The sequence below is a fragment of the Lactuca virosa genome, chromosome 7, assembly GCF_052849685.1.
Source record: "Lactuca virosa cultivar CGN04683 chromosome 7, Lactuca_virosa_CGN04683_v6, whole genome shotgun sequence".
Lineage (NCBI taxonomy): Eukaryota > Viridiplantae > Streptophyta > Magnoliopsida > Asterales > Asteraceae > Lactuca > Lactuca virosa.
Genome location: NC_136432.1, coordinates 49,618,040 through 49,630,902, shown reverse-complemented (window position 1 = coordinate 49,630,902; position 12,863 = coordinate 49,618,040). Strand labels below are relative to the sequence as shown.

The following is a 12,863-nucleotide window of genomic DNA, read 5'->3' as shown; positions in this document are numbered from 1 at the left end:
TTCTTCGATTACTACGAAAAAAAAGTTTAAGACGTTTTAGGTTATACCGGTTATGAATAGGAGCTCTTGGTTTAAGAGCATCTCTAATGAGCAATCCAACCTTCTTGAAATTTTGGTTTTAGAGGAGGAAGTTAAATTAGCAGTGTGGACTTGTAGAAGTGATAAAGCGGCGGGACCGAATGAGTTTAATTTTGAATTCATTAAGCGGTATTGAGATTTATTGAAGCCCGACATTCTTGATTTGTGGGTGAGTTTTTTCGAGACTTCTAGATTGCCTTTGGGCTACAATTCTTTTTTTTATTACTTTAATCCTGAAAGTCAATAGTCCTATGGCGGTTATTAGTCTTATAGGGGTACAATATAAAATTTTGGTTAAATATCTAGCTCTTCGTATATCTAAAGGCATTGATTGTGTTGTCAGTAGTGAACAATATGTGTTTATGAAGGATATGCAAATTCTTGATGGTCCGTTAATGATTAATGAATTGGTTTAGTGGTTTAAAAAGAAGAAAAAAAGATGATGATTCTGGAAATTGACTTTGCAAAGGCGTATAATTCAGTGAGTTGGGAATATTTGGATCGGGTTATGCAGTTTACGAATTTTGGAACGAAATGGAGAGCTTGGATACAAGGATGTCTTATTTTGGCTTCAGCTAAGGACCAAAAATAAAGTTTTTTTTTGCATAAAGGGTTTAAAAGGAAACATACCAATAGTTTCGAATGTTACAATATAGAGATTAAATATGTGACTCAAAAAGCGAAGATCAAATGGAATAGAGAAGGTGATGAGAACCCAAAGTTTTTTCATGGAATATTAAATAGAAAGTCTAGGCATCTTGGTGTTCAAGGTGTGAAAGTGGAAAGGGATTGGACAATAAAGTTTAATAATGTTAAAAAATAATTCTTCGATTACTATGAAAAAAAGTTTAAGACATTTTAGGTTATACCGGTTGTGAATAGGAGCTCTTGGTTCAAGAGCATCTCTAATGAGCAATCCAATCTTCTTGAAATTTCGATTTTAGAGGAGGAAGTTAAATTAGCAGTGTGGGCTTGTGAAAGTGATAAAGCGTCGGGATCGAATGAGTTTAATTTTGAATTCATTAAGCGGTATTGAGATTTATTGAAGCCCGACATTCTTGACTTTGTGGGTGAGTTTTTTCGAGACTTCTAGATTGCCTTTGGGCTGCAATTCTTTTTTTATTACTTTAATCCTGAAAGTCAATAGTCTTATGGTGGTTATTAGTCTTATAGTCTTTGGCTAAATATCTATCTCTTCGTATATCTAAAGCCATTGATTGTGTTGTCAATAGTGAATAATTTGTGTTTATGAAGGATATGCAAATTCTTGATGGTCTGTTAATGATTAATGAATTGGTTGAGTGGTTTAAAAAGAAGAAAAAAAGATGATGATTCTGAAATTTGACTTTGCAAAGGCGTATGATTCAGTGAGTTGGGAATATTTGGATCGGGTTATGCAATATACGATATTTGGAACGAAATGGAGAACTTGGATACAAGGATGTCTTATTTTGGCTCGAGCTTCAGTTTTAATTAATGGGAGTCTTACAGGTGAATTTCAATTACAAAGATGTTTGAGACAAGGAGATCCGTTATCTCCCTTTCTTTTTATTCTTGTCATGGAAGGTCTGCCTTTAGCTATTGAAGACGCTATTCATATGGGTTTGTGTTCTGGGGTAAGGTAAGTATTGGTATAGAGGAGTTTATGCTTTCTCACATCTTCTATGCAGACGACATGATTATTCTTGGTGATTGAGAGAGACATAATTTAGTTAATATGGTTTATATCCTTAACTATTTTTATTTAGTATCGGGGCTGAATATTAATTTGCAAAAATCAAATCTTTTTGATATTGGTGTCACTTGGGAGGAGTTAACTGGATTTTCTAAACTGGTAGGGTGTAAACTTGATAATATGCCTTTCACTTATCTTGGGTTACCGGTTGGTTAAAACATGTCTAGAGTCATTAGCTAGAACCCGATGAAAATAAAGTTGAAGACAAAACTTTCTAAATGGAAAGCCTCGACTTTATCGATTGGTGGGCGTGCTATGTTGCTTAAATAGGTTTTGGGTGCTCTTGGAACTTATTACATGTTTATTTTCCTTCTTCCAGTCACGGTTGCAAAGGATTTTGAAGCGAATAGATCTAGATTTTTCTAGGGAGGTGATGATGATGTTACTAAAATGTCGTGGGTGAAATGAGATTTAGTTCTTACTGATAAAAGCAAAGGAGGGTTGAAATTGGAACTTTATCATCTTTGAATTTAGCATTGTTACAAAAATGGAGATGGCACTGTCTCACTAATTATACTTTGATCTCAGTAAATTTGATAAAAGGATTTGTATGGTGATCAAGGAGGGTTCGAGATGAGACATAACATGGATTGGGATCCTGGACCTTGGGCTCGTATTCTTTTATCTACTAATCGGTTGGTGGAAAAAAGATTATAGACAACTCGTTACAATGAAGATTGGTAATGGGTGTTCTATTAAGTTTTGGACTGACACGTGGGTTGGTGACAAAAAATGATCGATTTTATTTCCTCGTTTGTTTCTCCTTGAAACAACGCGAGACTGTTTTGTTTTATGATAGGTGGTATACTGATGCATGGAGATGGCAATGGCATAGAGAGATTAGAGATGATACTATTTCTGAATGAGAAGATAAATGATGGTGATTTTAGACTCAGGAGTTTTTTCTGTTGATGCGATAAATGAATTTTCTTTCAATTGGTTTTGTAATAGGAATTTTAAATCTTCCACAAATTGAGTTTGTTTTAAATATTCCACAAATTGAGTTAATATCAACGCAGTTTTGAATCTGATCGAGTAATAGACATATCAAATGAACTATTAATGAGCGAGAGACTTTTAAATATGATATGAAAGGGTCTGATTCCGATCGAGTGCTCCTCAATCTTTTATCATACGTGATAACGATTTTACTTTTAACTACAATAGTAAAACTAATTTGAATACTCCAATAGTAAACCAATTTGTGTACTGTTCATCTTGCGTTCCTCACATGCATTGAATTATTTGTCTGTCACATGTTTTCATCTATTCCATTCCAAACATATGAAATGAATATATTGAATATAATTGACTTCGGCGAAAACGTCTTTGAAATCGTATTAATATTTTATCGCGTAAAACCTTTCGAAAAGGAAAATATGAATGTAAAACCATAAAAACTTGAAAATACGAATTACTCCGTATTATATTTATAAACTCTTTTGAAACTTTTTAAAATTTTATGTACTTAATAAATCGCTTGAAAAAAAAAACGTTCAGAAATGTAACAAGCGTAAACTAAAATGTGGTACACATGAGTAAATTAAACTTTAATAAAAGATAATTAATTTTTATTATAAAATAAGCAATATAATTAAAAAAAAAGTAATACGACTAAGACTTTTACTTTTTTGGAGAAAATATGATTAACAATAAAAGGCTTATGGACCAATGTTAATTTGGAACTTCTGTTTATTATTATAAAGATTAATCAGTTAAAAGATTAATACAAAACTTGTTTTTAAATAAAACAACTAAAATGTGTAAATGAAATATAAGTCAAAAGAAATTAAGAATTGGACATGGCCCAATCTTCTCTTTAATATTAACTATATATATTAAAGCTCACGGAGAAAAAGAACAATATTTTTTTTTTATTTTTGGCATTTGCATCATCTTTTCTACATTTTAGGATTTTTGCCACATCTTTTCTACATTTTAGTGTTGAAACTTCTCATCTTCATAATTTGACCACTTTATTTTACTTCTTTATAATTTTACCACTAAAGTTTCAACAAACTTTTCATTTTTATAATTTTGCCACTTTATTTTTAATTCTTTATATTTTTACCACTAAACTTTCACTTTTACTTCTTTACAACCATTTTTTTTTATTCTTTATCATTTTCGTCTAGCGTATTCTTCTATCATTTATTTTTTTTTATTCTTTGGAATTTCCGTCAAACATATTCTTCTACCTTTTATTTTTTTTCTAAAAAGAAAAACCCGTGCAAAGCAGAGACCTTTTCCTAATTAAAATTAAAGGGTCTATTTATTTATTTTTTAAATTATTTTGTGGGCTTCAGCCCATTTTCACACAGAAAGTATCAAACTACAATATAGCATCCGACCATCTTCGCCGGAGAGTTCTCGTCGGATTCTGCCATTAACACCGGCGAGTGACGTACTTTTTAACTTCTTTTTTTTTTTTTTTTTTTTTTAAATGGTTCTCCAGTAAAAACATTATTATACGATTTAAACTTGAAAACTGGCATAAACGAACTTTTATTTAGTTATCCAAAACTTACCCTTTACTTGTATTCTAATTAATTATAACCCCCACATTTAACAAAACCCTTTCTTAAACCTAATTTACTACTCATTCCACTCAAATCACTTCTTCTTTTTTTAAAGTAAATTCAGATACCCATTAGCAAACATGCAAGAATTGATCAAAACACATATAACCCACATAATAATTTCCATCATTTCACATCCTAAAATCTTCAAAATGAATTAACTTCAACAACTGGAATACTTATTCAATGATTTAACACGATCCATTATAAATCTCTCTTGTGAATCTTCTTCAACGAGCTGTATTGAAATTAGGCTTGATTCCTATGAAAGCAGAGAACAACTTCTGCTAGCAATTCTCAAAAAAGAAGCGATGGTGGAGCAGAATCTGTTTTGTGATCGCTAACGAATCCATAATTGGTATCTTAAATGGAAGAAAGAAGGAAGAAGAGGGTCCATTATGCATATATTACAATGATGGAAAACGTGAAAGAAGGAGGGGGTGAACTGCAAATATTTTTACTTTAAAATAACAGGCTTCAACAAAGTTTGATGGTTTGAATAAAAAGAAGAAAGTTTGAAGTCCAAATTGTTAAAACAAATTAAAATGTGTCCAAAATGTAAAACAAATAAAAGTTTGTTGTCAAAAATGTAAAAGAAAACGAAAGTTTGTTATTTGTTACATCTTTTTAACTTCCGAAATATTCGCGCCTCACACTCCAACAGCCTTCACTCAAATACTTGCAGAGTGGAATGGAATCCCATTTCTTCCATTTTCCTCTCACTAAGAATCAACTTCAATATTCCATTGTTCTTCTTTTCACAATCATTTAACAGAAACTCTTATGCGTTCACAAGAATCAACCCCCATTTCGAAACAACTCTCACACTTGAATCATATTCACAAGAGCAATCATCATGGGTTGTGTTAAATCGAACCACCAAGGTGAGTATTCCAACTTTCCAAGTTATTTCATGGGTTTTCTTCAGATTTTTGTATGTGAAAAAGATGAATCGTGGGTTTAATTAATGTGTTTCGATCCATTCTTACATTTGTCCTTCCGGGAATCTGAACTTTTCGCTGAACATGAAATGATTCGACTCAATTCAGTGGTTAATTAGATGTTCAGAGAAAGGGTATTGTCTCATTTGTTCATCTCCGATGGTTTTCTTTTTTCATTTTCGCATCATTGTCTTCTGTAAGTTCTAAGTTGTATCAACGATACCCATAAGATAAAATTCTGTAGAAATCTTCATTATTGAAGACCATTTTGTTTAATTAGTTCTAAAATTACACTTTTTTATGTTAATTTGTCAATCTCAAAATGTAATATGATCAATTGTGTTACTTAATAACTTTGTTTACATTTTCTAGTAACTCCATTACTAGGTATCCGAATAAAGAAACCAGACCCATGGAACTACCATGAAGAAATAACCCGTGAACAACTTCGTGCAATTCGCAATGAGTTCTGGCAACATGTTCAAGTTTATGGAGGGCGACAAGGTAATTTTGTTGATCAATTTCATAAAAAAGAAAGTAGGATGCTATATAATAAATAAATAAATAAAAGTACGTTGCTATTTTTGTAGAGATTTGGGATGCACTTCGAAGGGCATCCGAGGCCCCAATACACATTGCACAAGCAATAGTTGATAGTTCGGGGATTATCCCTCATGTTACGGATTTGAGGGTTAGCTTTGATAATAGGGGTAAGTTTCTTTCTTTGAGAAAAAAGTAGGATGATATAAATAATAATAATAATAATAATAATAAGTATGTTGCTATTTGTTCTTCACTGATTTTGTAATTTTGTTTATAGGTACAAGATACAAGTTGCCATATTGTATGTTTTGAGTGAGCCAAGTAATCTGATCGGAGGGTAGATATGAGAAATTGAGAAATGAGCGATGTAACAGTTTAGTATGAAGATGGTATATCGTGTGAATGAACTAACTGTGCTTGATTTTGAAACCACAAGACACCAGTGTTACCCTAATGAAAGATATCCTTAAGTTGCTACTTTTTGCAAACCACATAGGCCATTTTTAAAAATTTGTCTTTTATGAATGTTTAGAAATTAAACAAGATCGATGAAAACTTTTTACATAAATAGGTGATTGAACATTTTTAAGACCTTCAGGTATAACCTTCACGAAGGATGTCATGATTGATGTGGCAACAACCACTAACCAAGAACACCATCCCGGTGCTTAGTGGTGGGTAGTAGTCGTGGTGAATTGTTGTGTATACCACAGAACACCACATCCAATTAATTTCTTTCATTCTCTCTATCTCTCTCTAACTCTCTCTACCTCTCTCTACAATAATATATATATTTTATTTAAAAGAAAAATAAAATAAAAGGGATATAATTGTGGGTATCTCATAGGTTTAGTGGTTAGATGTGATGATGAAGTGACACCCACCACTATAGTGGTTAGTGGTGGGTATAACGGATGACCTAATAAAATATATAAATATTATTGATAGCGAATTATTCTCATTACATTACGTTTAAATGATAAAGTACTAGCAATATAAATACACGATACAGGGGCCTATACAGTACTCAATACATGGGCTATAGCCTATACAACACACAATATATGGGCTAAAAAAGACTTTATGATGAGAGTAACATATATAGATATTTTTGTCATTATTATGATAACAAAAAATCAAAAATCAATTTTATTAAACATTACAATTTACAAACCTAATTATATCTCGAGTTAAAGTCTAAAAACACTAGTCTTTCCAGTCATTTAGATAGTTTTTTTTTTTTTTTTTTTTTTTTTTTTTTTTTTTTTTTTTTTTTTTTAAGCACGTGGGTAAACAAGAAAGAATAATTTGATCTCTGGCTATAGATGACAAGAATAGGGATACCCCAATTTTAGTACAAAGATTGTAAATCGTGTAAATACTTTTTGTTATCACATTTTGTTTAGTTTTGCTTCGATATTCTTATTGGAAGTGTGAACAAACTATCATACTATGACATTTTCTTGTCGCATATTTCGATATATGACATTTTTGTTGTTCCATATTTCACAGAAAATGTTAGATTTTAATGTTTTATACTCAAATGTAAAATACCCATGGTATAATTTTATAACCAAAATCAAAACCAGAATATCTAAACAAGACTTATAACTAGGTTATATTTTTATAACCGAATCTAACCGATAAAGTATGACCCAAGTGTAATATCATTGTATATCCAATATTCATTGTCTCACAAATCGATAGAATCCATGGTACCATATACATCATACATTTTCATCAAGAATAGCGAAACAATAACTAACAAAATGTATACACATGATATACAATCTTCATGCTAAAACTATCATTTATCATCAACACGATTACCTCCTTAAAATGCGACCAATCATGTTTGCAGCACCACGGTCCATATTTGTCGGCTCACTCAAAAGGTATGGCGGTAACTCATACCTTGTACCTGTAAAAATATAAAAGTAACTGTCTAGGGTTACTTTACATGATAAAGATCACAATGACATTTATGTCTTTTGCACAAACAATTCCCATCTAGTTTCATATTATTAGTCGAAAAAAAAAATTGTTCTCATATCCGGTTCATATTAGTATATTGTTCTGGTCTGATCTGTCATGTCATGTACATAATACAGTGAATATACCTTCATCATCAATGCAAAGTGTCATGTCACCATTTGGATATCTAATGCTATTGCTGTCGAGAATTCTTTGTGCATAGGTTAAGTCGCACTCAGCTGCTGCTTCAAGGGCTTCCCAAATTGCTGGAAAACACAAAAAACGAAATAACTTAATTAATTAGTTTGTTTATTAATTAAAGCGGGAAAATGAAAAAGGGTTTAGCATTCCGATCAATGGTGGCCGGAAACTACCTGCTCGGCCGGCGTAACGTGGGGCATTACGCCAGAAAGTGGTGCGCATCTCGTGAAGCTCACTCCATGAAACTCGATTGCCCTCGTGTCGCCATGGCCTGGGTCTTCTTAGTCTGTTACCACCACCTTCTGCAAGAACACCGGAAAAATTGATCGGAAAACCCTTTTTATTTCATCGATTCAAGTTAGAAGGAACAAACGATTGAAGAAAATTAGGTTTAATTACGGAATCAGAAATTGGAAGAAAACCATTTCGTTTAAGAATTTCAAGAACCTCCCAAAAAACGAAGAATGCCAAAATCGAATCACATTAATCACTTCATTTTTGTCAACATATTCAAATACCCAAAAACAAATAAGCAAGAGTCGATTGAGATACATATTGCCATCATTTCACGTCATAAAATCATCAAAAAGTTTAAAGAAAAGCGATTGGACGCTTGAAAAATTGGAATACTTACGGCGTTCATCAGCTTCCGATGATTTAGCACAACCCATTACGAATGATCGCTGTTGTGAATCTTCTGATGCGAGGTGTAGTGAAATGGCGTTTGATTCTTGAGAACGCAGAAGAGTTTCTGCTAAAAATTCATGGAAAATTGTAGTGGGTCTACCGGAATCTGTTGATGAAAGAATGATCGAATGATTTGAATCAGTAATCGGTGTTAGAAGAAAAGGGAAGATTCAGAGATGCGTCTAATAGTAACGAACTCACTCTGCAAGTATTTGAAAGTTGTTAGTTTGAAGAGAGAGATGGGGGATTGAGTTGCAAATATTTCGCGGGCATGTATAACGATTGCAACCAAAATTAATTTATATTTATTAATATTAATTTACATTTTTGATAATTTTTTAAAAAAATATAGAAGCGATTTTATGACCAATTTTGTATTTTTGATGGTTTTTTTTTTTTTTTCATGTTATTTTCTCAAGAATATTACATTTGTTCATATTCTATGGTAAATAGTAATTAAAAAAAATGTTTATGGGTCAAGGGGTCCGACCCATTTTAGCGTCATTCATAAACTTTTGCATCGTTCACATTATCAAATATTTGCAGCAACTACCATTTTTCTTCCTTCTCCCTTCTTTGCATACATCATTCACCAACCAAACTATTGATTCATAAGGGTTCGTAAACAGATTCTGGCAGACTCATCTTTCTTTTCAAGAAGTTTTAGCAGAAGCTTTTGTGCATTCACAAGAATCAAGCAACATTTCAATACAACTCGCACCCGAAGATTTATAGAGAGATCAATCACAATGGGTTGTGCTAAGTCATCGAATAACAGTAGTGGTCGTAAGTATTCTAATTCTCCAAGTTCTTTCATGGGTTTTTTTACAAATCTTTCGTAGATTTCAGGATGTGAAAGGATTTATTCATGATGTGGGTTATATGTGTTTGATCGATTCTTGCATGTTCGAAATCGGTATTTGAAATTGCTGCTTAACATGAAGTGATTTGGGTCAGTTGAGTGGTTAATTAGGGTTTTGTTTACTGTGTTTGATCTTTAAGGGGCTTTCTGAACTCTTGGTGTCGCTAATGGCTGTTTTTGTAGGGTAATTGTTTTAATACCATGAATCTGATTTTGGCATTGGGTGGTTTTTTGCATTTAATTTCTTGATTTTTTGTGGTTCTTCAAATTCATATCAAATCGATGATTTATCTGTTCTAAGGCCATATTAGAAATTGTCATTACTAATCAAATTTTGATCCAATGATTGTCTAGTTTTGTTTATTCTCAAAAAATATGTACAATAACTAGTTTATCTACAAATTGTTGATGCAAATATCTTTTGGTAATTTAGGTTGATTGTGTTACTTGGTTTATAATAATTCATTATTTTATGTGATTGTTGTTGATGGACTTGATCTAGTTGATTTTTGTTTTGTTCCAATTTGAGATAGATTCAAGAAATAGCTATATGTACTTCTATTGATTTGTTTACCATAACATCTCACTAACAATGTAATCCTAATATAAAGTGATTCTATATTCTACGTTACAATAAAAATAAAATTGCTATTTCTTGTAGGACGTAATAGTAGACAAATCACAATCACAAAGCCAATGCCTTGGAGCCACACCGAATCGATCAATCGTGACCAACTTAATAAAATGCGTGACGAGTTTTGGGACACCACTCCATTTTATGGTGGCAAAAGAGGTAATTTTCATCTCTAATTTTTAAGAAATATATATTTCTTTAATATTTTTTTGGTATTTTATTATATTTCTTTATTATTTATTAGAGATTTGGGATGCACTTCGAGCAGCCACGGAGGCGGAGTTACACTTAGCACAAACAATAATCGATAGTGCGGGAATTATCGTTCACGAGCCGGACTTGACGATTTGCTATGATGAAAAAGGTGAGTTAGACTGCGTTTGTTACATGGGACAACACTACTGGACAAACTTTGTACGCCTATTTTTATAATAAGACGAGGTGGGCATTCTTGTCTTTTTGCACTGACAATCCACATTGTCCTACTTTTTTGGATGAGACAAAAGTTGAAATTATTGTTCTATTGACATCGATCACAGTCATGTTCACAGTCTTTTACTTTTAGTGTGTAATAAACGGGGGGATTTTATTATTTATAGGTGCGAGATACGAGTTACCGAAGTATGTTTTGAGTGAGCCAACGAATTTGCTCAATGATTAGAGATGAGAACATTTTGGCCACGTGACAGTTTTAACATGAAGTTTGTAGATCATGTATAGATAAATTTTTTTGCCATGTTATGTTTGATTTTGTTTTCATATTCTTGTTAAAAATGTGAATAAAAATACATGATTTTTGTGTCATGGATATTATCGATATGTGACATTTTGGGTTGAAGGATAATGGATATATACTATATATAGAAAAAAATTTGTCACTTTTAGAAGGATACTATCGATATGTGACCTTGTTTATGCATGAATGATGTAGAAATAAAAGTGTCACCTTTCAAAGAAAAATCGAACAAAAAGACCTTAATAAGCTGAATTATGTATGTTTCATTTAGTTAGTACAAAATGGCTTATTGAGTTGAGCTAAATAAAAACTTGGTTTAACGTATTAAGATATCTATCTACCTTTCTAACAAAAGAATCATAATCATGCCACATGTCATCTTCTAAACCTTTATTTTGCCACATGTGACTTTTTAAGACTAATTTTGTGATAAATGGCAATTTCTTATACATCTTTTATTCATTTTCTGCCCAAGAGAAAATTAAGGATAATTTTGGAAATAATTCTTTTATTAGTGATTGATACCGTATAGTTATTAAAATTAAAAATTTCTGGATATGTTGGTTGCATTTTAAAAATTTTCCTTCATTATCCCTTTTAGTCAGGCTATATAGTTACCAAATTTTTGGTAAGTTGATCATTTTTCACTCTATTTCCTTCATTATCCCTTTACGTTTATGAGATTACTAGGTTAAAATCCGTGTACTACACGGTTAACAAATTTAGAAAATGTTTATTATTTATTTTTCAATACATAAATAACAGTTTCTAGAAAATAGAATAACAGTTTCCAGAAAATAGAATGTCATATAAGGAAATGTTTTTATTTATTTATTTTTCCAACAAAGCCTTTTCGTTGGGAAATCCTTAATAAGTTGCGCTAAAGACTGTTAGCCTTCTCTTTAGTAGTTTCGCGAAGGTGATTAAAATCTTCAAAAAAAAAGGACCCTTTTACAAGGTAGAATGTTTTTTTTTAATTTCTCACTCCATATTCGAAATCCTCATAGGGGGACCTTTTTACAAAGTACGATGCTATAAATGATAATTTAAGAAAGTAAAATGTTATACCAAAAAATGTTTTTTTCCACTCTATATTCGAGATCCTCACAAAAAAAAACATTTTACAAAATAGAATGCTACAAATGTTCGAAATCCTACAAAAACATTTTACATAGTTTATTCCTCACAATTATTAATTTTTTTATTTTACACAAAAACTGTATAATACAACACTTCGGACTCAAAAGTCAAGCAAGTACCTATATTGCTACTTCAAGCTGAAGGTTATAATAAACAAATGAGTAAATTACCTATTTCGTTATGGTTTATCTATAATTGCACATTTGTTCCAAATTTCATTTTATCACAAAATTATCCCTACACTTGTATGTTACTTTTGTTTTGGTCCTTGTATATTAAATCAAAATGTCTATTTGTTACATTTTTTGAATTAAAAATTTGACCTTTTTTTCCTTAGAATTATATTACTTCCCGCCATCCCCATCGAACCTAAAATAATCCAAATCCTCCTCTACTTTTACCAGGAAACCCATTCACCTATAAACATCAACAAAAGAAACCAAAAAAAGAAGCCAACTAAAATGTAACCAAACTTACACACACTATTGTATTCCACTGTTTCAAGATGGCAACCGACATGTATTTTATAATTGTTACTTTATTTAGTTTGCAACCAAAAGCTAAATATGATGGTCTGAAAGGAATATAGTTTAGGAAAGATCTTTAACCGCCATGTCAGTTTCACATGTAAGTCCAATCTCTATTAACAAATCTAATCCATAGTTGATGTTGGGCATAAAGTTGTTCCTTAAAAACTTCTCCTCAAGAGGGAATCAATACCCTCAAGCCTTCAACAATTAAATTTTGGAAATG

The 12,863-nt window shown here is 31.7% G+C and overlaps 1 protein-coding gene across 1 annotated transcript; it reads left to right on the top strand.

Moving 5' to 3' along the window:
• Nucleotides 1-9,365: 9,365 nt before the first annotated feature.
• On the top strand, nt 9,366-10,666 carry LOC145126632 (uncharacterized). Its single transcript, XM_079061961.1, has 3 exons — nt 9,366-9,524; nt 10,262-10,393; nt 10,479-10,666. Exons 1-3 carry the CDS (start codon nt 9,488-9,490, stop codon nt 10,664-10,666), a joined length of 357 nt encoding a protein of 118 aa, XP_078918087.1. The 5' UTR covers nt 9,366-9,487.
• Nucleotides 10,667-12,863: the final 2,197 nt, after the last annotated feature.